The sequence below is a fragment of the Glossina fuscipes genome, unplaced genomic scaffold, assembly GCF_014805625.2.
Source record: "Glossina fuscipes isolate IAEA_lab_2018 unplaced genomic scaffold, Yale_Gfus_2 88, whole genome shotgun sequence".
Taxonomy (NCBI): domain Eukaryota; kingdom Metazoa; phylum Arthropoda; class Insecta; order Diptera; family Glossinidae; genus Glossina; species Glossina fuscipes.
In genome coordinates this window covers 1,113,792-1,138,766 of record NW_023998442.1, presented here as the reverse complement: position 1 = coordinate 1,138,766, position 24,975 = coordinate 1,113,792, and the positions used below count along the sequence as shown (strand labels likewise).

At 33.2% G+C, this 24,975-nt stretch overlaps 7 protein-coding genes and 1 long non-coding RNA gene across 17 annotated transcripts in view; 3 read left to right on the top strand and 5 right to left on the bottom strand.

Annotated features, from left to right (window-relative positions):
• LOC119638363 (V-type proton ATPase catalytic subunit A-like) overlaps positions 1-1,123 on the top strand; it is a 4,134-nt gene extending 3,011 nt beyond the window's left edge. Inside the window, 2 exon segments of the mRNA XM_038035112.1 lie at positions 1-710; positions 779-1,123. The exon segment at positions 1-710 is cut by the window's left edge and continues 82 nt beyond it. Coding sequence (XP_037891040.1) covers positions 1-710; positions 779-871 — 803 coding nt within the window. The 3' untranslated portion in view covers positions 872-1,123.
• LOC119638365 (RNA polymerase II degradation factor 1) overlaps positions 1-3,010 on the bottom strand; it is a 10,908-nt gene extending 7,898 nt beyond the window's left edge. The window contains exons 1-2 of one of the 4 annotated variants that reach the window (XM_038035114.1): positions 2,777-3,010; positions 2,368-2,684 (exon numbers count right to left, since the gene is read on the bottom strand). In XM_038035114.1, the coding sequence (XP_037891042.1) occupies positions 2,368-2,553 (186 nt within the window). In that variant the 5' untranslated portion in view covers positions 2,554-2,684; positions 2,777-3,010. The remainder of the gene's footprint in view (positions 1-2,367; positions 2,685-2,776) is intronic. The other 3 variants (XM_038035116.1, XM_038035113.1, XM_038035115.1) reach the window with 3 other exon arrangements.
• A 906-nt stretch (positions 3,011-3,916) lies between these two features.
• LOC119638372 (melanoma-associated antigen D2) lies at positions 3,917-6,993 on the bottom strand. Of its 4 annotated transcripts, none has more exons than XM_038035126.1 (7): positions 6,821-6,986; positions 4,914-5,189; positions 4,833-4,850; positions 4,520-4,691; positions 4,305-4,461; positions 4,173-4,245; positions 3,917-4,115 (listed from the first exon to the last, which is right to left on the bottom strand). In XM_038035126.1, the coding sequence occupies exons 2-7, from the start codon at positions 5,091-5,093 to the stop codon at positions 4,041-4,043; spliced, it is 675 nt and encodes a 224-aa protein (XP_037891054.1). In that variant the 5' UTR covers positions 5,094-5,189; positions 6,821-6,986; the 3' UTR covers positions 3,917-4,040. The 4 variants fall into 4 exon arrangements, with proteins under 4 accessions (XP_037891054.1, XP_037891056.1, XP_037891057.1 ...); XM_038035128.1 differs by lacking the exon at positions 6,821-6,986 and adding an exon at positions 5,253-5,280; XM_038035129.1 differs by lacking the exon at positions 4,833-4,850 and having other exon boundaries at positions 6,821-6,993.
• On the top strand, positions 5,405-6,977 carry LOC119638371 (deoxyhypusine hydroxylase). The gene is made up of 3 exons (XM_038035125.1): positions 5,405-5,837; positions 5,948-6,309; positions 6,374-6,977. Exons 1-3 carry the CDS (start codon positions 5,580-5,582, stop codon positions 6,660-6,662), a joined length of 909 nt encoding a protein of 302 aa, XP_037891053.1. The 5' UTR covers positions 5,405-5,579; the 3' UTR covers positions 6,663-6,977.
• A 1,893-nt stretch (positions 6,994-8,886) lies between the features above and the next one.
• On the top strand, positions 8,887-9,687 carry LOC119638412 (nucleoside diphosphate kinase). Its single transcript, XM_038035177.1, has 2 exons — positions 8,887-9,103; positions 9,247-9,687. Exons 1-2 carry the CDS (start codon positions 8,930-8,932, stop codon positions 9,577-9,579), a joined length of 507 nt encoding a protein of 168 aa, XP_037891105.1. The 5' UTR covers positions 8,887-8,929; the 3' UTR covers positions 9,580-9,687.
• A 32-nt stretch (positions 9,688-9,719) lies between these two features.
• Positions 9,720-10,535, bottom strand: LOC119638411. Its single transcript, XM_038035176.1, has 2 exons — positions 9,912-10,535; positions 9,720-9,851 (listed from the first exon to the last, which is right to left on the bottom strand). The coding sequence occupies exons 1-2, from the start codon at positions 10,517-10,519 to the stop codon at positions 9,734-9,736; spliced, it is 726 nt and encodes a 241-aa protein (XP_037891104.1). The 5' UTR covers positions 10,520-10,535; the 3' UTR covers positions 9,720-9,733.
• A 44-nt stretch (positions 10,536-10,579) lies between these two features.
• Positions 10,580-11,183, bottom strand: LOC119638413 (tubulin-specific chaperone A). 2 transcript variants are annotated; one of them, XM_038035180.1, is made up of 3 exons: positions 11,080-11,183; positions 10,806-11,019; positions 10,580-10,737 (listed from the first exon to the last, which is right to left on the bottom strand). In XM_038035180.1, the coding sequence occupies exons 2-3, from the start codon at positions 11,012-11,014 to the stop codon at positions 10,602-10,604; spliced, it is 345 nt and encodes a 114-aa protein (XP_037891108.1). In that variant the 5' UTR covers positions 11,015-11,019; positions 11,080-11,183; the 3' UTR covers positions 10,580-10,601. The 2 variants fall into 2 exon arrangements, with proteins under 2 accessions (XP_037891108.1, XP_037891107.1); XM_038035179.1 differs by having other exon boundaries at positions 10,806-11,172.
• An 8,144-nt stretch (positions 11,184-19,327) lies between these two features.
• LOC119638421 lies at positions 19,328-20,322 on the bottom strand. Of its 3 annotated transcripts, none has more exons than XR_005247434.1 (4): positions 20,054-20,322; positions 19,807-19,969; positions 19,572-19,746; positions 19,328-19,521 (listed from the first exon to the last, which is right to left on the bottom strand). It is a non-coding gene; the product is annotated as an uncharacterized LOC119638421 (long non-coding RNA). The 3 variants fall into 3 exon arrangements; XR_005247435.1 differs by having other exon boundaries at positions 19,328-19,507; XR_005247433.1 differs by having other exon boundaries at positions 19,328-19,746.
• Between the last annotated feature and the right edge of the window lie 4,653 nt (positions 20,323-24,975).

Genomic DNA, 24,975 nt, shown 5'->3' with positions numbered 1-24,975 from the left:
CATCACGTTGGGCAGAGGCTTTGCGTGAAATATCTGGTCGTTTAGCTGAAATGCCAGCTGATTCTGGCTATCCAGCTTACTTAGGTGCCCGTTTGGCAACTTTCTATGAACGCGCGGGACGCGTTAAATGCTTAGGCAATCCCGAACGCGAGGGTTCCGTTTCAATTGTGGGCGCTGTTTCACCTCCAGGTGGTGATTTTTCCGATCCCGTGACCTCTGCTACTCTGGGTATTGTACAAGTATTTTGGGGTTTGGACAAGAAATTAGCTCAACGCAAACATTTTCCCTCCATTAACTGGCTAATATCGTATTCGAAATATATGCGCGCCTTGGATGAGTACTATGACAAAAACTTCCCCGAATTTGTGCCACTTCGTACTAAAGTAAAGGAAATTCTACAAGAAGAGGAAGATCTCTCGGAAATTGTGCAACTCGTGGGTAAAGCTTCACTTGCAGAAACTGATAAAATCACTTTGGAAGTGGCCAAGCTGTTAAAAGATGATTTCTTACAGCAAAACTCGTATTCCCCCTACGATCGCGTATGTCCCTTTTACAAAACAGTGGGCATGTTAAGAAATATAATATCTTTCTATGAATTGGCCAGACATGCTGTCGAATCGACTGCACAATCGGATAATAAGATTACTTGGAATATCATACGAGATTCCATGGGCAACATTTTATATCAATTGTCATCAATGAAATTTAAGGTCAGCGCGAGATTACTTTAATAGTTTTAAAAAAATGTACATTTATTCCATTATCTTATCGCTTACAGGACCCCGTTAAAGATGGTGAAGCAAAAATCAAAAGTGATTTTGAGCAATTACATGAAGATCTACAAGCTGGTTTCAGAAATCTTGAGGATTAAACACTGTTTCCAAGTAAATAAATTTTGAATGTTGAAAAAGCAAAAAGTATTATTTAGGCAAAAACAAAAAAGACAAATGTACGGTCTTAACAATAAAAATGAGATAATAATTTAGCGCGCTATCGCGAACATCAACTAGCTTAGTTAAAAAAAAACACTTAAAAGTGTGTGTTCTGTCTCTCTCCATCCCTTTAAGTGGAGTGCGTGTGTTTGAAAAATATAAATGTTTTAAATTTTATTAAAATATTTATATTAAATTGTTGTTCTACGAGTTACTTCAACATACAAATACATGTATCTATATATGTATGTAATTTATCTTAATATGTTAATATAAAATAAGTTAATATCTCTAAATGTTAATACGAATAAAGAAAATGGCAAAAAAAAATGAACAAACAATTTTTGAAAATGTGTTAAATAAATTACAACAAATTTTCCTTTCCAAACATTTATGTTTTAAACCGTTGACCAGTTAAAGAGAATTAGAAAGCAATTTAATTGGAAAATTAAAGCATTTTTTCTCGTTTTAATTTAAAGGAACAAAAAACCGAACAGTGGCAACTCTAACGGTAAATTAACGGAGAAGAAAAACGCAAAGTACAGCATACACAAAACACACACAGAAACCAAACATGACGACAATAATAACACAAAAATGGGGGTAAACAACGCGAACAATAAAAACAAAATAAATGTGATAACGTATACAAACGTAACTATATGCATTCACAATGCGCTTACATTAGATCGTTCGGTATACGCACACACTCTCTCTCTCATCCATGCACAAATAACAACAGGAAGGTGAACAACAAACAGTGTACTGTAATAATGTAAAAGCACTGTAGCGCGGGTGTACAAAAATTTCTCTATATATTTAAAAGAAACATCAAAGCAGGCAAGGCTGTCACAAAAAAAAAAAAAAAATTGGGTATATTTTTTACGAGTAGAATGAATTGTTTTCTAGTTTCGTTTTTTTTACTGTGTGCTTGTATGCATGTATGTGTATATACATGTGCTCAAAAAAGTTCTTTGATTCTGTCGTATATTTTGTATCAGTCAATGTTGGTAGCAGAGACTCTTCTTTATATATCGCAGCATAGCAGCGTAGACATTCCAGATTGTTCCAATAAAACACGCGGGAAAATCGAAGGCAGCGATATCAACGCTGTTGGCGTATGTAGTCATGTGTGTACCTGCATACGATTGTATTTCTTGTTTTTAGCTTATTTTATTATTACAAAAGGGGAAATTATAAAAAGAAAAAAGAAGTAGCACAACAGCTTTTTTTTTATCATCGCAGTCGGTTAAATCGACGATTAACTAAAGTTAAACACTTATTAGAGATTTAGGTACATGAGCTTTATCGCGCAGCCTTGTTAATTGAACAAGCACTTGCTTGCTTTTGCGAATATATGTGCATGTATGATTGAATACTTTTTACACATACATACTTGAAAAAAACTCTTATTTGCTTAATATCATATACTTACGGGAGTTTTTTTATTTTCATTTTTCGGCGATGACTGTTCTATCGCTTTAGATGATAATGTTTCATTGCTGGCATTGGGTGCTTTAACATTATTGGCCACCATTTCGATGTTCTCTGCTGCTACCTCTGCTGGCTGTTCTGCTTCATTGGATGGCGCGCTATTTTTCTGTTCACTAATTTCCGACATGATTTTCTAATGATTTTTTTTCCTGTTTGAACGCACAATTTTCGTATTATTTTTTTCAACTTTATTGCTGTAAATATATGTAAAACTTTTTTTTATATCCCTCCAATCGTGATTAGCCGCAATCTCTTTGCCTAATATAAAAACACACGTAGGTTGCTTTGCTTATATTTCTACACACTTGCATATACACAAATATAAGCGCAGCAACACTTTTTTTTTTTACGAAATTATTATTAACGCGCAAATTTCAAAACCTCTTTAAACGCCTTTAACGATCAAATTATAAACATTATTTTATGCAAAAAACTTTATTGGAATAGCAACGAATTTGTCCGCCAATTTAGATATTTTTAAAGCAATTTCAGCTATCAAAAATTCGTAATTTATAAAAATATTCCACTACATCAACTCGTACACGCACGAATTGGTCACACTTCGACACAAACACGAAACAGAGTTGCCTAACGCCGTGATAATTGTTCAGCAGTAGAGATGTAATTTCTTTCAGAAAAAGCGAAAAACAATGATGCAAATATTTATACAAATCTGTTTAGCGATTAAAATATGAGTGAGGTAATCAAAGTTCTTACGCAAGAATGCATAAAATTAAATTGCACTTCATCATAATCCAAATTGTTTTTGGAATTTTTGGCAGAATATTGATATATTTCGAAACTTCATTTATTTATTTATTTTCTTTTAAACTACTCAAAAGGACTTTATTAAACAATTTTCCAAAAAAAAACAACGAAAATATTTACACACTTTCTAGCATATAATTTTTAAGCCGATTTTTTATCGATATATATATATATATGTACCAAAGGTTCAATTATGAGTATTACAAAAATTGCTTTGAACTTATAACGAAATTACTGTGACATAAGATTTTCCAAAAAAGACAGCTTCTTCAAGAGACATCGTTTTAAAATTTTTGAAAAGATTTAAAAAAACTTCTGACAACTTTCATAAATATCGACAAATTTTTTTTTGGAAGATAATGCTATTTAAAGAGGCATCGGAAAGAATTTTGGATGTATCAAAATTTTGATTTTATGTGCACTTGAATGAGAATTATTTGTAGAGCGCTTCCCAATTATAAAAAAATTCTTACCAAAATATATTGGATTATAAGCTGTTCGATGGCGTTTTTGCAAGAGAGTTAAGACTAGGAGAGACTTAGTGTTTTTAATAAGAAACAATATCGCAAACCATGCCCGTCGAATGACCAGCAAAACTATAGTACTGTAAGAGAGAATGGAAAGATTAATGTACGTCCAAAGAAGAAGACCAAAAGTTATTACTAACTTCAACATAAGACGAAATATGCACACACATAAACAACATTATTTTTCTATATAGAATACACATTTATTGAGAAAAATGCAGAACATCACATCAAAGACTTATCTAAATACTTAATACATTTTCGCACATAAAGTACGTTGCTTTTGTTCATTCAAATTAAAACTATAAAACATAAAAATTTAGCCGGCGTCTTCTTCATCCTTGCACACTTCATCGTATTTAGTACCAAAAGCCTTTGCCGGCTTCTTCATAATCTAGGCAGTAAGTCAATAAAATAGAACTGATATTAAAAGTGCAAAGGCTATTTATACCTGGGCTGTAGCGAACAGCAGACATTTTTTGTCAAATTCCTGATGGGCACGAAATCCCCAAGAATAGCAATACCTAAAATATAGCAAGCGCTTTTTAAATAAAATCAGCTTTCGCAAATGTCTATTGTATACTTAATTTCCGTTTCCAAATCTGAGTTACTTTTTTCACGTTTCAAATATAATTGTTTCACAAATGTATCTGTTATCAATTTTCGAATATTATTACCAAAATATTCGTGCGGGACATCAAAATCAATATGTAAAGTTTTTAAGAAATTCTGCAAATACGCTGTTATGTAAAGATTATAAGGAATCATGTCATACCCTACATTATTCTGAACGCTTACCTTCACTTATGCTTGGAATTGATGTTGTAGTACGCATAAATATGAATGATAAAATAATAAATAATAAAATTAATTGATTTTTTTGTTTTTCGTCATGCATTAGCAGCGATTTTCCAGAATCCTCGCTAAAACATATGTATGACTTGGCACCTTTGCTCTCCGGTACTGCGACCTGCATAAAAAAATATTTTAGAAACGAATGAAAAATTATATTAGAAACAAATAAAAATATATTTTAAAAATGTATACACGCAGCCAAAAATTAAAAACGTTTAAAACATATTAAAAATCTTTTTTTGCATAGCCAACCAACCATTAGAATACCATAAGTCTGTAACAGAAAAATATTCGTAACATTATCTTATAAAGGTTCCTCAATGAAGTAAAAACTTACCTCCTTTAAAATCTCTCCGGCTCTCTGAAGTGCTGCATTAAATAATTTACCCTTTTTATCGATGGTCTGCATAATATCCTTTTCTTTAATTGGTAGCTTGGTGGAGGCACCATTTAACACATATGTTATTATGGAGTTGACAATGGTTCTCATTTCATCCGCGTTAAAAGGTGCACTCATTTTGAGAGGTTTCAAATAATGTGAGTTTTCTAAATGCGGTACAAATTGTCTTCGTCTTGCTTTTTTTCGGATGTTGGATTGTCTTTACATCTGAAACTGATCAAATATGTAGTTGTTGGATATAAAGTAAATTAAGTAAATAAATTTATGCAAATATACAATGTTGCCGGACTTGATGCTAAAACGACAGTTGAATGTAACAAATTGAAAATATTTTACTAAGTGTCAAGTGCCGAAGATATGTTTCATACTGCGAAAAGCAAGTAAAATATACTGTGTGAATTTCTATGTGGCTATTTTTACAGCGCATAGGCCTGTTCAGAAGAAGCGAGCAATTAACGAATAATAAACGGTTTTAATTTATTTATTACAATACATTGGCATTACTGTCAATTCTTAGAAATAACACTTTTTGTAATTTTTCTTTAATCAAAGAACGAATTTGTTATATTTATAAATACTCTTTTTAAATATTTTATAAACACCATGGTTACTCAGGAACAAATCAAAGCAATTGGCTGTGTGCTTAATAGTAAAAGTCGTCCACTTAAAGAACGATTTCGCGCTTTGTTTACATTAAAAAACATTGGTGGTGCAGATGCAATTGCCGAAATAAGTCGTGGGTTTTCTGGTGATTCAGCTCTCCTAAAACATGAATTAGCTTATTGCTTGGGACAAATGCAAGATAAACGGGCTTTATGTATACTAACTGAAGTCTTAGAAGATGTTACTCAAGAGCCAATGGTAAGTAAAATGGTAAATAAAATGTATAATTCAACGAGGATATAATAATGCAGTTACCCTTCCATACGTCACATATATCCGCACTAACTTAATCTACCTTGTACCACAAGGTAAGACATGAAGCTGCTGAAGCGTTAGGTGCAATTGGTTTGTCAGAAGTAATACCAATTCTGGAAAAATACAAAAGCGATCCTGTAGTGGAAGTGGCCGAAACATGTTCAATTGCTTTAGATCGCGTTAAATGGCTGCAAAGCGGTCATCAAATAAATGATGAAAATCCCTATGCTTCTGTAGATCCATCACCACCAATAGATAACTACAAATCCTTGGAGGAATTAAAATCGGTCTACTTAGATACGAAGCGAAGTTTATTCGATCGTTATCGTGCCATGTTCAGTTTACGTAATGAACGCTCCAAGGAATCAGTGTTGGCCTTAGCAGAGGGCTTAAAAGATAGTTCGGCCTTATTTAGGTCGTAAATCAATAATATTCATATAATTTTAAATATTATTAAATATTCAATTTTATTTATTCAGGCATGAGGTAGCCTTCGTTCTGGGTCAACTTCAGGATCCCTGCAGCATAAAGTATTTAAAAACAAATCTGGAAGATCCTTTAGAAAATGAAATGGTTAGACATGAATGTGCCGAAGCCTTAGGTGCTATCGCTACTGAAGAATGCATAGACATTTTAAACCGTTATGCGTCCGATGACAAGCGAGTGGTTAAGGAAAGTTGTGAAATCGCTTTAGATATGTGTGAATATGAGAATAGTCCCGAATTTCAATATGCGGATGCCCTAGTGAATATAAATAAAAATCATTAGCTTTTTGTCGCTAAAGAACAAAAATAGTATTCAAAATTTTGCATTCACACAGCGGATAGAGCAGAATCGTTCGGCAGATATTGATAATCAATATACAAAAACCATCGGGTTTTCTAAATAAAATGTATAATTCAACGTGAATATAATAATGCAGTTACCCTTCCGTACGTCACATATATCCGCACTAACTTAGTGTACCTTGTACCACAAGGTGTGGATATATATATAACAAGTAGAAAGTTGTTAAAATTACTAAACTATTACTAAAAAAAATTATCTATAAATTTATTAATAAATTAATAATAAAGATATGCGCCACCACTTCTCGAGCTTTTTGACAGAAAGTTATTTCTTAAAAAAAAGCTTCAATAAAATCATTCAACTTCTTTTCATCGATTTGCATGTGCAAGAAACGATGCGTATTTAAACAAAAGCTGCAACTTGCTCTAAGCAAAAGCTGGAGGAATTTCGGTGAAAATAAAGAAAAGCTCAAAAAAATTCTCCCCGCAAGAAATCTTCCCTTAAAAGCATTCTGACTACTTTTAGTACATTTTTAGAGACCTGCCGTTCGATTTTCGCATATATTTGAATATTTGGTGTTAATTTTTACATATGTTCGTAGAAGTGGTTCATATAAATTTACGGTAAAGGCCGCATCTCAAGGGGATTATTGCAATTTCTTCTTTGCAGACATTCAATGTTCTTACCTATAATCGGCAATAACAATTGAATGAGATCTAAAAAGTGCGATATAATTAATTTAAAAACTTTCATTATACCGACTGCTTTTATTGTTTTACATATAAGCATATATTTGCTTCCTCGTATTTACTATCCATTGAGTTGGTCTCGCATTTTCTTACAATAAAAAAAGTTTTGAAATTTTTTTATCTAATGCAGATATAGAATGATCAAAATGAAACACATGTCATATCGCATCAAAAATTTAGAAAACTTTTGATTTTATAATAGCCTGTTCATTCTACGCGACATTCAACTTTGATGTACTCCGTCATCGAAGGCTGACGGGTACATTCACTTTGTCAACACGTTCCCAACGACCAGAGCTAAGCATCAGAGACGCCATAAAGTACATATATTCTTGATTAAATTCTAAATCGATTTAACCATGCCCATTTGTATGTATGTCCGTCTGCGCTGTATCTGTTGTAAACATTCTCCTGGACGCCAAAAAGGATTTACCAACGTCGAATTGGACAGAAACATTATAAGTTTTTGTACGCGGGTTGATATTGGAAATTGGCCGAATCAATTGAAGGACACGCCCACAGCACAACGTAAGCTGAGTACCCCTTTGTTTTTCAAACAGAATGAAAAATTGGTTTTCTGTTCATTACTCGTAAACTATAGCAAATAAATGTGCAAAAATTTGAACGCATATTCTATGGGCGATGGTGTAATAGTTGTATGAAAATGAAAAAAAATTGCCCTGCCTACGTAATATTATAGTGCATAAAAATTTAATTTTTTTTTCAACATCTTTATAACGCGCAGAAACAAGTTTCAAAAGCCCCCTAAAGTATATAAATTCTAGGCCAGCATGTTCGTTTGTCCGTCTGTCTAACTCTGTAGTATCTATGAGAAATATTTTCCCTTCGCAAAATTTTTGAAAAAAAATTCGGAAGTGACCTATACTTTTCAAAGGACACGCCTACAACGCCCACGCGGCTATGTGACAAAAACATTTATTTTGAAAATAGAAAAAATCAGTCGCCCTCACTTCATTTTATAGAGCATGAAAATTTAATTCTTTTATTTATTTATTTTTTTCAAGAGTAGAGACAATTGACGTTAGTATTAATTCGTATATCACTTTCGTTTTGAAAAGATATGTAAGAAGCAATGAGAAAAATTCTAGATTTATGGATCAATTTTCTTCCAAAATACATAAAACAAAGACGTAGTAGGCCTAAGACACGCTAAAAAGCCAATAGGAATTAACGTCAACAAGTTAATAGAAAAAATCGAGTGCTATCTCATAGCCCAAACAAATAGCAAAAAATTTGTTATGAATCGCTGACTTTGTTAAGTGACAGCCTGGTCACACTGAGCCTTTTCTATTCTAACGCTATGAACCTTCTTTACAGAAGAAGGAAATGTTTAGGGTTTCCTACTCAAACTGTCACCGTAGAAATATACCCTCAGTTAAAAAAAATATGCGAAATTTCTGCGAAACGTCATCAATTACGTCAGCGTTAACTGATGGCAGAAGCAGCGAACGGCGGCGACAGAAGAAAACTTTGCTCATGATCGGAATAATTTTGGCATTGTTCTCTTGTATTTCAAACGCGATGGCCAGCAATAAGGAGCGTACTTTTATTATGATTAAGCCCGATGGAGTTCAACGTGGGCTTGTTGGTAAAATTATTGAGCGTTTCGAACAGAAAGGCTTTAAATTGGTAGCCATGAAATTTATGTGGGTATGTGCAGTTTGTTTCGATTTATGATAATTAAATTAAATTGTTACGAGTGCTTAGTGTTAGAAAATGTGATATGAACTTATAAGAATTTGAGGTTATGTTGAAAATGAGAATTTACATGTGTCTATATATTTAATTTGCAGGCCTCCAAAGATTTGCTGGAGAAACATTATGCCGATTTGTCTTCTCGTCCATTCTTCCCCGGTCTAGTGAACTATATGAACTCTGGCCCTGTTGTCCCCATGGTATGGGAAGGATTAAATGTAGTTAAGACTGGTCGTCGCATACTCGGTGAAACTAATCCCGCTGATTCATTACCTGGAACAATACGGGGAGATTTCTGCATTCAAGTCGGCCGGAATATTATTCATGGCTCAGATGCCGTTGAATCGGCAGAAAAGGAAATTGCTTTATGGTTCGATGAAAAAGAGCTTGTCGCCTGGAAACCTGCGACCAATGACTGGGTTTATGAATAAAATGAATTAGTCGATTCAGTGGATAATAGCGGCATTTCATTTAGTTACTAAGGTCAAAAAGTTAATTCCATTATATCAATAAATACTCCAAAAAACTTTTAAAAAAAATTTAAAATTATTTATTCTTGTTAAATATTCAATCTAAATAAATATATTAAGGATATGAAGAGCAAAGATGTGCAGACCATTCGTTATTTGCGTGGTGTGGTGGCAATATCCAACCTGGCGGTATGGAAGAACCTTTAGATGATATAAAAGAATCCCAAATTGTCCTACAAATGTTTTTAGAGAAAATTTTAATAAATTAATAAATGATATTCTGACTCTTTTACCTTCTGCGCAAGAAATTCTCCAGATCAAGGTGGTGGTGGTTAGATGACGGACTACCAAATAGTGCTGTGTTCCATTGATTTTCTAAGGTTTCATTACAATTTTGCTTCTCTAGAATAATAGTCTTCCATACAGTTATTAAACGTTGAAATTTTTGTGCAAATCTTTTAGTTTCATCTGCACTTTGCCCTCGACTTAGGTGTAAATTTTCAAGTAACTTAAAAATTTTAAGGAAACGTTGGCCTTCATATATTGTTTTTAATTGCTGATAGCTTCTTTTAGTTGTTAAATGCTTTTCTATTTTATTAAGTGTGGCTTCTTGATTATGGCTGCTTATTGGTTTTGCAGTTCTTGCTAATTCAATGTTTATAAGTTTAATTTTTTTTTTTTTTAATTTAATCTTCTGTCTTCTTTTTTTTCGTTTTTCTATTCGCGATTTAATAGCTTTCAAAGGAAGAGCTTCTACTTCATTAAGCATGCAGAATATTTTTTGCTGTATAGGTAAAAAATTTTCCGCATCTTCTTTGTTACTTTCCAAATACTTTAAATTTTCTATTACACTCTTAAGCTTTTTTTTCACTTCAGAAACGTTTACGATTTTCGAAGACATTTGTATGCAATTCAAATTATAAATTAATAAAGAAATATGGAATTATGTTTTGGCGAATTAGTAATGAACTAATTCCGTATATTCAGAATTTCACGTTTTTTGGTATCACTTCCTCTGCAGCAGCTAAAACTTGTTCTGCTACTACGTATTCCTTCGTTTCTTTTAATTCAACCTCATCTTCGAGGAATTTTTGTAATAAAGCATATTCTCTTTGCAATCTTTAATATGGACAAAATATTACACAAATAGCAGCAAGCCATGATAAACATCTGCTCGTTTTGCTTACCTTCTTACCGCATCCGGTAGCATCATAAGACACTCTTCTATTACTTCTTCTTGTTTTTTAAGAACGTGTTCATCGGCTCCTTCAGTTTTAAATTTGTCCAGTCTTTGCCTTTCAATCACCACTTCTCTCTCATAGACGGTCTTTTCCTTTGTTAATCGTTTAACAACACCCGTTTTAATAATCAACTGTCTTAAGCGCGGATCTGTCATTGTACCTTTTTTTTTTAGTTGCCAAATATCATCAAGGCTCAATAATTACGATTAATATGACTCACCACTAAGATAAATGGAAGAGTTTTTTCTTAGTTTGATTAATAGTCTGCAATGGGCTTAATTGTAGTTCTTTTTTTCTTAATTGCTTTCAAATGTTAGCCATATTTGTTATTGTCATTCACACTAGTTTATGACTCATGGCAATGTTGCCAGATGTACGTTTTCTTAAACAAATACCATAGCAAACAATAAAGCATCGAAAAAATAATTTTGAAAAAATGCCACGTGATTAACGCCAGATGTTGTTTCCTTTTCGAAAGATGTTCCAATCTGATCAGTTGGCATAGATATGCTAGTTATGTAGATACTGCCTTTTATAAAACAGTAAGCTGTAGTAATGTAAAGCTTGTTTTCTATACAGCAATATATAAAAACTTTGTTGAAAACTCTTACATTATGAAATTGGAAAATTTGTTTTTTTTGTAATTTCAAAAATCAATTCATGGCTAAATTTTTCCGCAGATTATAAAATTTTCTTTAATAACGCAGCCGAAGAATAAATGCTATAGGATTTGATGAAAATTTTATATGCATAAAAACAATATCCACAAGGGCAAAGATGCAAAATTCTAATAATAATTTGTAAGTATTGAGGTCGTATATAGGTGTAATATGACATATACATACAATATTTTGAGTAGGATGATTTGATCTAAAACAGTTGCAGTTTTCAACATAACAAACTGTTTTTAACATGGATTTAATTTGTATTTAGACAAAATGGACCGGAGAGGCCGAACCCAGGGATACCAGCTCCGGCTGATATTGGACGCGGCGATTTAAATCCTTTAGAACCCGGTGGAAATTTGTTTCCTTTCCCAGCTCAACCAGAACTTCCTGGATCTCCTGACAATAATGGCATCCCTACGCAACCTAATGGGCATGGATTGCTGGATAGTAATTTTCCTTTTGGTCATAATCCAGATCCAGATCACTTACAGCCACCAAACTAATAATAAGCATTTTTTTGATAAAACATAAGGATATAGAAGAACAATTTTAAAAATTTTTAATTCAAGTGAATAATAAAAATTTAAAAGCGCAACGAATAGTTATTGAACTGGGTAAGGAAGATAGATTAATGCGCCCTTTATTAAGTAATATAAATTTGTGTTAGAAGTGAAACCAAATGCAAGAAAGAATTTATTCGTCTTGGGGTGACGTTCTTCGGGTGAGTTAATATATTACCAAAGTTGTCATAAAGCCGAAATTAAATCTCTTAGGCTTCTTTCATATATAAAATATTTCAACTTTCTGGTCGAGGCCTATTTTACGTTATAAGCTGCTCAGCGAATTGATTTAAAATATGTTTTTCGAAAAATGTAATTTTTTTATCTTTTGAAACAGATTTCCGTAGGGATCTAATCCGTTTTAAAATGTTACCCTAAAAAAACTAATCAAAGGAATGCGCATCAGAATCGAAACTTTCAATTTAAATTTGAATATTTGAGAGTTTAACTGTCGGATGAATGAAGGCAGGAAAACTTTATTTTGCAAATTCAAGTTAAAAGCATTAAATTACGTAAAACGCATGAGAAATTAAATGTGGAGCGTGGTCCAAGATGTGGACCCATGTGATTCAAATTACAAATTTTCATCATAAAATATTAGCAATTAGGTTTTCTTGGTATATAAGAATTTACATATCCTGAGAATCCTTATATGTGCTGGTATTCAAAAAATTGGCCTACGTGGCCCAAATTTTTTGCCAATTTACTGTACACTGTGACATACTGAAAACTACTTTTACTACGGAAAGAATCAATTTCGGTAGGAACGGTTATATTGATGGGGTTTTAAAAATTGCCCAAGCCGAACCATACGTCGAGGTATTATTATTCGGCGAGCTTTGTCCAAAAATTTCGCAAAATTGCAATTTTTTTTAATAAAAAGTAACACGTTATGTGGAGAGTGATTGGAAAAGTGGATCGATTTGAGTAATTTTTAATAGCGTGCGTCCTTAGGTCGAAGCACATCATTCTATCAAATTTTGTCAAAATATCTCGAAAATTGTGACCTGTGGGTTGATGGATATGAAAGCGATCGGTATAATAAAAGCTGTGTCTATCTTAAGCCCTTTTGGGTGTTACGTACCTTCGCACAAACTTACGCACCGCAAGTGGTGTAGGGTATGAAAAACATATATGATAGCATAATATTTAATTTAAATTATAGGTTACAAAGGCGCGGTGTCCCTTTTAGTATAGAAATTAAAAATGCTGAAGAAGCGTACAGTTAAACACAAACCGGTTAGTTTGAAGCTGGGTTGGCATAAATATATATATAATGTTCATCAATTTTTGTTTATCAGCATAAATTACGGAGTCTCGTTTTCTTTCTTCTGGACGTTCTTTCCTACTGACATTTTATGGTATTTGGAAAATGAGGTCAAATCGGGAAATTTTCACGATTATTCCGCATATAAAGTCTTACTTTTATAACTTGTCATCTGGAAAAAGAAATTTTCAAATTTATATATTTTCGAGAAAAGTCTATGAATGATAGTATGGCGGTGCATTAAATTGTTGCGGCAAATTTTAATCGGGTGGCGGCAATTTTTGGAACTTCTTTCTACATAATTTTTCTTATTTTCTACGACAAAAAGGTTTAATGTTTTAGTATTAAATTGGCAATTGGTCCATAAGAATAATTTGGCGTAAAAATTAACGGTACTAAATATGGACCAGGTATGTTTATTTTTTGTCCTCTATATCACGTAGGAATTTTCATGAAAAATTAATTTTTATAAGGGAAAAACTATTTATTCTCCATAGAGGGAGAAGGGAGGAGAGGAGAGAGGAGAGAGGAGAGAGGAGAGAGGAGAGAGGAGGTTCAATGGTATTTCCCATATATTCCCAAATTGTTGGTTCAATTGTTTTTTATCCAAAATCCGTATCTACCGGACGCGTTTTTTTTTAAGCAATGTGCTTCTTTTCTACCTGTAATCGAAAGATGGGAATATCTTAGATTAGTACTTTAGATTGTACCATCCTAAAGGAGACACATATAACACGTATTTATATATATAATAATAATATATATTATTCCTATTATATATATTATCCTTATTATATATATTATCCTTACATATATATATATATATATATATGTATATCCTTGATTAACTTGAGAATCCGAGAATTTTTATGTCTGTCAATTTGTCCCGTCTGATGTTTAAATGCTTGCGGTAGCAAAAATTATTCAAGAAAACTGAAAGATTGTGTAATTATTTTCAATAGATTAACTGGAACCTGTAAGTAATTTTATCATTCAGAAGGCAAGGTTTAAAATTAATGGATAGCTAATGGAAACTCCCATAATTTGTAATATACTTTGAAACTCATTGATATCATACGATACGGGTTTCAGATATTCGCCATAAGTCGAACTTAATTTTTATATCTGCCATTGGAAGATGCGGGGTGTACTCGTGTTGTCATAATGTTTGCAACACCCAAAAGAAAGTTTCAGATATTCCATAAGATATATATATTCTTGATCAGCATGAAATTCTGAATTGTGTGGTGCTTGTTGTCCACACTCTCCTAGTTGTCAGAAAGAAGACAAGGCCGAAATTTTTTTTTTACAAACATTTACTTTACGAAAAGCTGTACTATTTGTGTGCAACAAGTAAGAACATTACAGTCGCACCTATTTAATATGCTACACCGAAGTGAGTGGTGGGAGTGGTTGAAAAAGTTAACCGATCAGAACCATTTGCAATAGCGTTCGCCCTAGGTCATTGCACCAAATTTCATTAAAATATCCCAAAAATTGCAACCTATAGCTTAAATGCAAACTACTACACTACCTAATATACACCTTGTGCCGCAGGTACTGTCGGATATGAAAAGACCTGGAAATTGTAAGAAGTCTTTAGCCTACAAAGTCAAAACAATATAAGTTCATAAGTGTAACATTAATTTTTACAACTTAGACCGTTTGTGGTATAAGGGTCCATTAAGCTTGTGCGGATGTACGCAACACCCAGAAGGACTTCAGATCCACCGTTTAGCATACCGATCCCCACGATGTCTTCACTGATCTGTTTTGCTCAGGGAAGAAAACTATTGAAACTATTGTGCTCGAAGTCAAGATTTTTCACTAAGATATTGTTCAGACACATATGGCAAATGAAGCTTTAGCAGCCTACATATACCAATAAAATTTGTTGCCCTTCTCGGGCTATTCACCAAACTCTAGTCCTTCTAATTAGCAGTGGCTTAATTAACGGCCAACTCAAAGCTGCATTGCCGCTGTGACGATATCCAAGGAAAGACCTCGTTCGTGGAGAGTTCCAAATGACAGCAATTCTGCCGACATAGAGTAATATGCAGCTACAGTAAATTAAATTAGCATTCTCTTGAAATTAGACCGAAAATTCTATATCCATCGCCGTTATCCTAAAAAAGATAAAAAAGGAAAAGAATAACATTTTCATTCTCTATAATATGGAGTGGGCGCAGCTTTTGTTCCTATCTTCGAAACAGAAGTTTTTGTCGCGTAGACGTGTGGCCGTTGTAGGCGTGTCCTTGGGTAGAAGTGGTCAATTCTTCCATTCCATGTACAGGTACTACAGCGTCGTCCATGGAATGTATGAAAGGATATGAATTCGGTGCGAATGAAAGGTTCTTGATTGAACCGGTGCAGAATACCGTCCTAATAGGTCCGCAACAATGCTTTTTACAATACTTTTACCCAAAGTCTTTGTGAATTCTTGAATGGCAAAGGGATTAGAGAGAGTTTAGCTAAACGGTTCATTGAGTTTCACATGGGGTCCGAATCTGCCACCATTATATCGTATAAACTATTTATTTGAACTTTACTGTACAAAATCTTTTTTTAAGGCAAAAATCTTAACAGATTGACGTTTTCTTTTCTTTTCTACAGATCTTATTTCGTGCAAAGCTTTTACTGCCAAATAGTCATCTCAGCTGTTGTGTTTATCAATAAATAGAATATCGTGCCGTTGCCGAAAAGAAGTTGCGGAAAGAAGTTGAAGAAGTTGTTGGAAAAATGGAGTTGTCCCCTGGAGCATTCTGTTCCATATGTTTTGAAAGCTTTACAGCATCGCACTTAATTTACTTCATTGCGTGTGGCCATGTATTCCATGGGCAGTGTATTGAAAGGTGGATGTTACGATCGATAAACTGTCCCGAATATCGACGTCCATTCAATTTTCGACAAAGACTCTTTTTAAATTTTGAAGACGATTCTAAAATTCAAAGCTATGTTGGCGAATTAAAAAAACTTAGGGATAAGCTGCATGAAAGTGAAAAAAAATTGTTCAACATGCAAAAGCAGTATATAGTTTGTCAAAATCAGTTCGTCAACATGCAAAAGCAGTATATAGTATGTCAAAACAAGTTCGTCAACATGCGCAAGCAGTGTACTGTAAGTAAAAATAAAGTCCGTGAATTAGAAAAGGAAATGGACAATGTTAGGAGATATGCAGAAGCCCTACGAAGACAAAACGGAAGTAAGCAGACGGAGGATTATGGCGCGTCTAATTCTTCTATGAATGTTATGTTCGATAATTGCTTCGAAAGGGAAATGGCAGAAGTCCATGAGGCCGATTATTATGCAGAAGATCCCTTGTTGGTACGGGATTTGGAACTCCAGCTTCAACCCTATGGAAGTTGGAGGGAATACTGAAGCTTATTTAAATACACAGGCATTTAAGCACAAATCAATAGATTTATGAATAAACGTTGGAAGGGGGCCTCTATTCAATACCCTACATCACTTCGCTTAATGCAATTCTTCTCCTGTCTTTGTCATAAAATTATTTTATTATAATTGTATTTTGTCACCATATCAAAACTAGACCCTAATATAGTGAGGGCTGTGAAGAAAAAAGATATGTAATCCAAACAGTGAGATTATGTATAAATTTGCTATCTTGGATCAAAAATTACATTAAGCGTCACTAAAATACTTACTCTTGATGGGAATATTTATGTAAGGAAAGATCCGAAAAAATCTGCGTAATCTAAAATTTATATGACGAACCATTACCTTAGACCAAATTCTGCTTTGTCGCCATATAAAGGTTAATGTTTCTTGAGAACCCTTACAGAGCGAAGAGTCTGAAGAAAAGGACCTATGCAGTCCAAACTTATCAGAGTAAGTTTATATGTTAAAGCATTACCTTAGACCAACTTTTCTTATAAAATGAAAAAAATTATACCTTCTCGCCATATAAAGACTTAGTTTTTCATTTGAACTCTTTTGGAAGAAACAGTCTGAACAAACCTAAGTAGTCCAAACTTATCAGAGTAAATTTATATGTTGATTTATTGTTTCAGATCAACTATTTTTTATGAACCTTTGAAAATTTGACTTTATTACGCCTTTATTTTATATTTTAAAATAATCATTTTAAGTTTTCATTTTTGAAAAATGGTTCTGTTGGAAATGATTAACAAAATTGCCCCTATTGTATACAAAATTTTGCACATTCCTTCACCATGGCAAAATAATAATTGCCAATGATTTTTGCTCACGGGTGTTAAATATCCCATGAATGTCTTCTTCTAGCATGGGGGAAGAGGTTTCAAATATGTATGTAAATATGACCCGATAAAATCCGTATTCAACAGGGTTAGAACTTAGGCCAAAAAAAGTTAGTGCAACAAAATTCATCGAATTATTTTTAAAAATCGCGACCTGTAGGTGGAATTTGCAACTACATGGGCAGTCGTGGGAGAGGTATAGAGACAGACAAGATTGAATTGTGTCAAGAAATGATTCAGACTGAATTGATTGGTGTGCCGGACTTGCACTCAAGCACTTCTGGATTTTGCACATATTTGGACAAAGCTTATACGTCGTTAGAAGAGGTGATGTAGAGTATGAAAAGCTAGCGGTTTCTAATAGGTCTTAATTATTCTATGGGTTATGCATACGTCTGAATCCACAAACGTTGCTTAGATAGTTACACTTCAAGCTCAAATTTTTTTAATTAAAATTTTCAATCTGTATTCACAAATCACCTCAACTAGATTTCCTGCCTGCCCCTCCCCCCTAATGTTCGACAATCTGTATTTAGAAAGTTCCCTCCCAGCATCGATGATTAATGGAGAAGGAATAGAAGAAGGCTTTTGTCACTACATGGGGCGTCACATGTCCAGCAAGAGTAAGAAACTAATAGAAAACTTTCTCAATACTTTTTGCCTAAACTATTGCATTAATTATCTGTTAATTTATCAAGCGAGTATGTGTTTATTGGTTTTCATACATGTGTTGCTGCCTATTGTCTGGCAGTAATAAGTTAAGTTGTAACACTAATAATTAACAAAAGATGGTAGGGGTGAATATCGTTTTTTATTGAAAAGTTTTAAATAAAATTTCAAATATTGCGTTTGTTCGCCTGGTTCTGTTTTTCTGGTTTCAATATTTAACTAAACTGAGAAGTTCATCTGCAACTAAGCTAATGGAGAAACTAAGGAACTAAGTGATCGTAAACATATAAAAAGATGATCTCTGATAGAATTAGAGAAATATCTCTAAGATGATTTCCACATGTTTATCTTAACTAATCACTCATCAAATTTCGCCGCAAATATCCGGTGATCATGTATACATGTATGGTTAGTATAAGCTAATGTCTTTGTGTGAAGTTTTTGTCTTCACTCATCTGCAAGCTTATTGTAAAATTTCTATATTGTTAGCTTTAAAAAGAAGTTCAGTGAATGCTCTAAGATCTTCCATTATTAAAAAAAATTTCTCGTTCTTTTCGGCCTTGCGTATGAAATTATGTATTTTCCGCTAATGTATTTCTCTTTACAATTTGTTCTTCTTCTTTCATTCATTTATTGCGCACAATAAATAGTCCGTTGTTGCTTCTTATTATCATATACGATCTTGCTTATTTTGGACAACTGGCAACGCCAACTGTTGGTGATGTGTTTTACAATTTTTTCTCAAATTTCTACAGTTCTCTAGTAGAATTTTTATTAATTACTTTATTTGTATTATTTAAAACTTGTTGAGTTTAAAACTTGATTAAACGAATAACTGAAAATAAACAATAAAAATATTTTATATAAAATATTTGCGTGGTACTTATAGAAAAAAAAAAAGTCCGTAAGACTTCGTACGAAACAATGAACAACGCGAAAAAAAGTAGATTAACTTCCTATATTTTTGCGCGGAATGATGAATGCCTTCTTGATGTCAAAAATCCTTTATGAACTGGACATGGTCGTTGGTGCCACAGCTTATGTTTCCTCTAGGCTTAGTCGTATTTTGAATTCTAATGTACGTTATGTTTATAATATTATTATGGTTAGTAGCGGTTTGTAGATGGTATTAGTGTGTTTAGTAGTCATTTGTAGATGGTATTTTGATCGTAATTCATGTAAGTCTGTTATCGTCAATATTGTGGCTTTGGATATTTTTTTTTCATATTATCGACGTTTTTTTTTGCTATAACAGGAAAGCTTTCAGAAGGTTTTAGTGGTTTTTTCTAAAGTTTCGATTAAAAGCTTACCGAAAAATAGGTACATAACAAACTCTTTTGTTACACGATTTTGAAATAACACGAATGAGATTAATGACACATAAACGTGTGTTAGTAAGCTTCATAAAGTGACGCCTTTACGGCTGTTGTCCTCAAAGAATGTGGAAAAGCATACAATATTTTTTGTAAATGCAGCCGATTTGCTCTAAGAAAATCAGAATTTAGGAAAATTGATATGAAAAAGAATTAAAATTTATTCTATTACCTCTTCTTCTTTCCTGTGGGCCACTTCTGTTGGCTAAAACACATTAGTGTACTAAATTGCTTCAAACCGCGATCTGTAAGTTGTCACACAGTTATACGGGTACACATGCTTAAATCGATTCAAGAAAGCCTTTCTGGAAGCAAGACCTACAGCGCTATATGGCCTAAAAAGGAGTAGCAGTATGAACAAAAGCAATCGGTAGTCGCGGCGATATTGATAAGAAAAAGAAGGAAAATTGTTTTAATACCTGGAGCTATTATTTCTTTATTTTTTTTATCTTCGCCCAATTTGTTCTGCTTTCTCCTTTCGTTTTTGGGCTCTATCTGCTGCGTCTCATTGGGTAGTTCTTTCACACCCCCTTCCTTTTCGTGGATTACTTCCGCCTGCTTTGTTTTTCTATACCATTCTTTCCTTCACTGGCATTTTTCGCTGCTCGGCATTAGTATGAGACCGAGATTTTAGCTTAAGTGGCTCAGCAGCTAAGTTGAATTCAGTTGTCGACCGTAACTAAAAAATGTGAAAAATGTTTGAAATAAATTTTCAAACATCAAAAATTCAATTTGACGTTTGGAAAGGGTTACCAACACTAATATATTTTTTGTATTAATAGAGCAACTTAACCCATGGAAAAACTAAGGATCAGAGAAATATCTCTGAGGTGATTTTCATGTGGTTATCTTAACTAATGATTCGGCAAATTTTGCCGCAAATGCCTTTTGATCATGTATGCAACAAATTCTGCTTAGTGTGGTTACTAGGCACTTGTAGATAGTATTTTGATCATAATTCATGCAAGTGTGGTTAGTAGTCATTTGTAGACGTTATTAGTGTGTTAACCTGTTAAATAAAAGTCAACGAAATGAAAAACTTTACACACATGCATATAATATGAAATATGTGTACATAAACAGACAAACAGACAGAAAAACAGATATATAACCAATCCTATGGTTACATGATTTTGAAGTAACACGGATCACCAATGAGAGCAGATTTATCTCTTTTACACAAAATGCTTGAAGTATGAACAAAAGTTCAATTCTCGTTTGGAGCAACAAACAAAAAAGTATTCTATGTTAGAAATTTAATGACCTAAAGAGACATAATAGAAATTTGATGTATCGAATAATTTACATGAAATTAACTAAACATATTCGAGAACTTTCGTAGGTAAGCCAAAATATTTCTGAGCGATAATTTTGAGCTGAGGTTTGAGCACTAGAACAGCGGCGCACAGATCAGATAGAAAACGGTCACGGGAATGACGCATGGACGCAGGGAGCATGAGTGGAGGGATATATGAAAAGATGGACACATGGACAGACAGGTACATGAACAGATGGGAAGTGATGCTTACATAGATTCCGAAAACTAATCTAAATCTTTTGGTATAACAAAATATTGAATCGTTTCCCGTCTTTCAAAATTATGTACATACATACATTACGTAATATATGACATAAATCTGCCTCGGAAGAGTCTAATATTTTTGGAAATGTACATATCTACAAGTAGTCTACAAACCCTTGGAGCTGATTTTAACCTAAAATAGCGCCAGCATATGTACGTCTTTCTTGGAAGTTAAACAAATTCTTGCTGCTACTAGTCAGGTAGTATTGCTTCTGGGCTACGTAATAAACTTGCAGTTAGCGAAAAAGTAAGCAGTCGCTGTACATTAAATTAAGCGAGAAATATTCAACATTCGCCTTAAGATAAATATAATTTCGTTACGGTGCGTTTATATTGATGTGGTCGCACGCCAAGCAAGTACAAAAAACTCGTTGAACTCATAAATGCAAAGCGTTTAATGAACATCCCGTAATTCACGATATGACAAATTTATAAAAAAAATAAAAAAAAAAAAAATGGAAAAAAGAGCCGAAAGCCTAAACGTAATAAAGCTGATTATTAAATTTAAACAACGATGAATGTGTTAACAAATATCGGTCATTGATTTGCATTTTTAAATTGATGGCGAACATTTGATGATATATTAATTTTGTTATGACATTTGCGAGAGGCACAAGCGCAGGCGCACGCGCACGCGCAAGTTCGTTGAGCATACACTATTGCCTAATTGGGTTAATATGTTTGATGATATTGTCGAATTCGGTCATCGGGAAGCACTTTTTACATATGCTTACAGCTCAATAAACGAAAGTTGTGTCCTTTTAAGCCAATACGATTGGAAGTCGCTTTTTCTCCCCAAAGTGTCATTCATGCGAACATATTAACAGAATGAATTATTTCCCTTAAGCGTGAATCACTATTCCCTTCTTTATTAGATATATTTAGTAGTGGATGAAGCAGGGAAGACGCCAGTTCAAGGATTTGATAGAACATTTTCACCGAAGACTTTTTCAGATATTTTCAGTGTTTTCTCCTATAAAATTTTCTTTTTTTTTTTTCTTTCTACGATCCGAAGTTGAAAATGATGATGACTGCTGTTTAGAATAGTAAACGCAGTGTACAGCCGGATGGCAGTAATAGGTGTTAAATGAACAGTATTTCTAGTATTTTTTTGACAGAATGCATACCCTGCTTTACGGCTACGACTCTTGATAATATATTTAAGCATATAAGGACGAAGAGTGTTTGACTTTTGAAAAAATTGTAAAGGAAGCATTCTTACTTAAAGTTGGTCTAATTAAAACCGTCTACAAACTTGGCCAAATTAACACTCAAACTTACTGCTTATATATAAGATGAGTTTTATATAAAATCCTGTAAAAATATATTTGAAGATCAATAAAATATGTAAACTGGTACCACCCGATTTTTTTTTCTTTAAATAAAGCTTGCAATTAACTTGCGTAATAATTATCAGCTTAAACTTACTATTAGATGCTTTTATGTACGCTTGTACATCATTTTGTAAGATGATAGAAATGCAAAGAAAAAGAAGAAAGAATCAAGGATTCATCCTAGCGCGAATATAACTGTCCTACGTGTTAATATAAATAAACTGAACCAAAGCGAATATCGTCTGATAGCAATACGTGAAAGAAGTTTGATTTCTTTCTCCGTTTCATTGCTCAGACAATTTCATTGAGTCTTACTGTACATTGTAAGTAAACAACTTAACATTATTGTGGAAAATGAAAATATTGCTACGTTTACATCAGAGTAATTAAAAACTTCTACACTGACAATTTAAAAATGGCGCAATGACAATTCTTGTTGAAAGATTTTATACGTTGTGTCCATGAGAAGTGTTGATTTAAGAATCGACCTTTATGGAGCTTGAACTAATATCGCCAAAATCCTGTGATATTCTATACATCTTTTTAGAATAAACTTGCTTGAGATCGGTTTTCCATTCCCCTTAGTTAGTGAGAAGAAACTGTCTTCAATCATTCTTCTTCTTGAATTCAGCAAATGAAGAACGTCACGCTGGCTAAGCCTCAAAAATTGTGTGTTTGAAATAAAATCATTAGAACAGTTAATATCCTAAAATAACGTTTGAAAAGAGTTTCGGCAATGATTGCAAACGGATGTTATAAAGCATTCATAGTAGACGGTAAAGCAGTCAAAAATTCTGATAACTGAAATTGACATCAATTTGTGGCACATCATTGGTACGTGTTGAGGACATTTTTCGATTCGTTGTTTTTTGTCCTTGGCGATTTTCATCAAATTTTGTCTTTTATTATTGAATTTTTTATGCTTTTATACCCAAGTCAGTAAATGATTTATCGTTGTCTTGCTGACTCGCAGACGAAGAACGAGAGGAGATTGCGTAGCTCGAAGAGTCCAAGCTATGTATGCGTTTATCACTTTAACATGAACATAAACATGATGCTATGTTGTTTCTAGTCTTCTGCCCTGGTCCGAATTCTATGAAAATAGATGCTAGGCAAGTAATCTATGTTGCTCTTTATTTACCTTTATCGGGTGTCCATTGATCACATTCATTTGTTTGACCTATGTGAATATTTAGTTACGCAAATAATCTTGTGACCTTCTTTCTTCTCTCTCGACTGGTAACTCCCTATGCTTCTTCGACAGTATGCGTACTATTACGTTTTGTAAATATATTCATTTTCTATTTTATTATTCGGATCGGACAGCTTCCTTGACTACTTCCCATATAACGCCTCATTTTGAAAAGTCGTTACATGAATGCCTGTGAGATGCTAGGGTAGATTACTTAAGTGTGAATCGTGGCGGAGTATAATGTTTTTATTTGTTTTATTACTTCAAGCATTTCCCTCCAAACGCTTATGTTGCAGGTCGATCAGTTAGTTCTTTGATAATTTTGAATGCGTACGCCGAGCGATTTCACGATTATCAAGTCGATGTTCGCAAGTTCGATTTGATCATACTTGATCAAAGCAATAATGATTTCTTAGACGTTAAGAGCTATGCTATACTTTTATGCACACCTCCATTATGCTGCGGCCACTGCTTCTATCTTTTTCGCTCTTTCCTTCTCTCTTCCTCCGAAACACGCCTTGAACGATTGATCATATTAGAACAAAAAAAAAAATTTTAATTTTAAATCTTGTGGACTTGATACGAAAAGTTTTTGATATTTTTCCTGGAAATACCTTTAAAAGATGTAGTTATGATTTAACTCTACAAGGCAACTACAGCGTACATATGTAATGAAACAAACTTTCACATCGCTTTAGAGTAGGTTGTGTTTCTTTTTTATTCTTGCTTTTGGTTAAGCTTATCATTCATTTCCTTCTCAGTTGATGATAATTAATGATCTTTGTTTGTGTGGCTTTTCTTCTTCACATTATATGCTTTGCTTACCATCAAAATTTTTAATTCGAATAATTTTCATGCTTAATTTTTTTATTTGATTATTATTATTTTCTTTCCTTCCTTTCTTTTTTTTTTGTATTTTTTGTATTTTTTTTTTGTATTGTTTTTTTTTTTTTTTTTTAGTGAGTTAATCAAATACATTTATAATTTTTTATTATTTTATGTATTTTATTTAATATTTTAGAGATTTCGATTTTTTCTTTCGTACATATATGTTAAGTTTTGCAATGAGAGAATGTTGTGTCATTGTGTCGATAGTTCTAAGCCTAAACTATTTTTATTTAATTATTTATTTATTAGTTTATTTGTTTATTTTTAAATTTTTTTTCTGCTGGAGATATACTGCGAATGTTGTGTCCAAATTCAATTCAAAAGTTCAGTTTTTCAAGTTTTGGC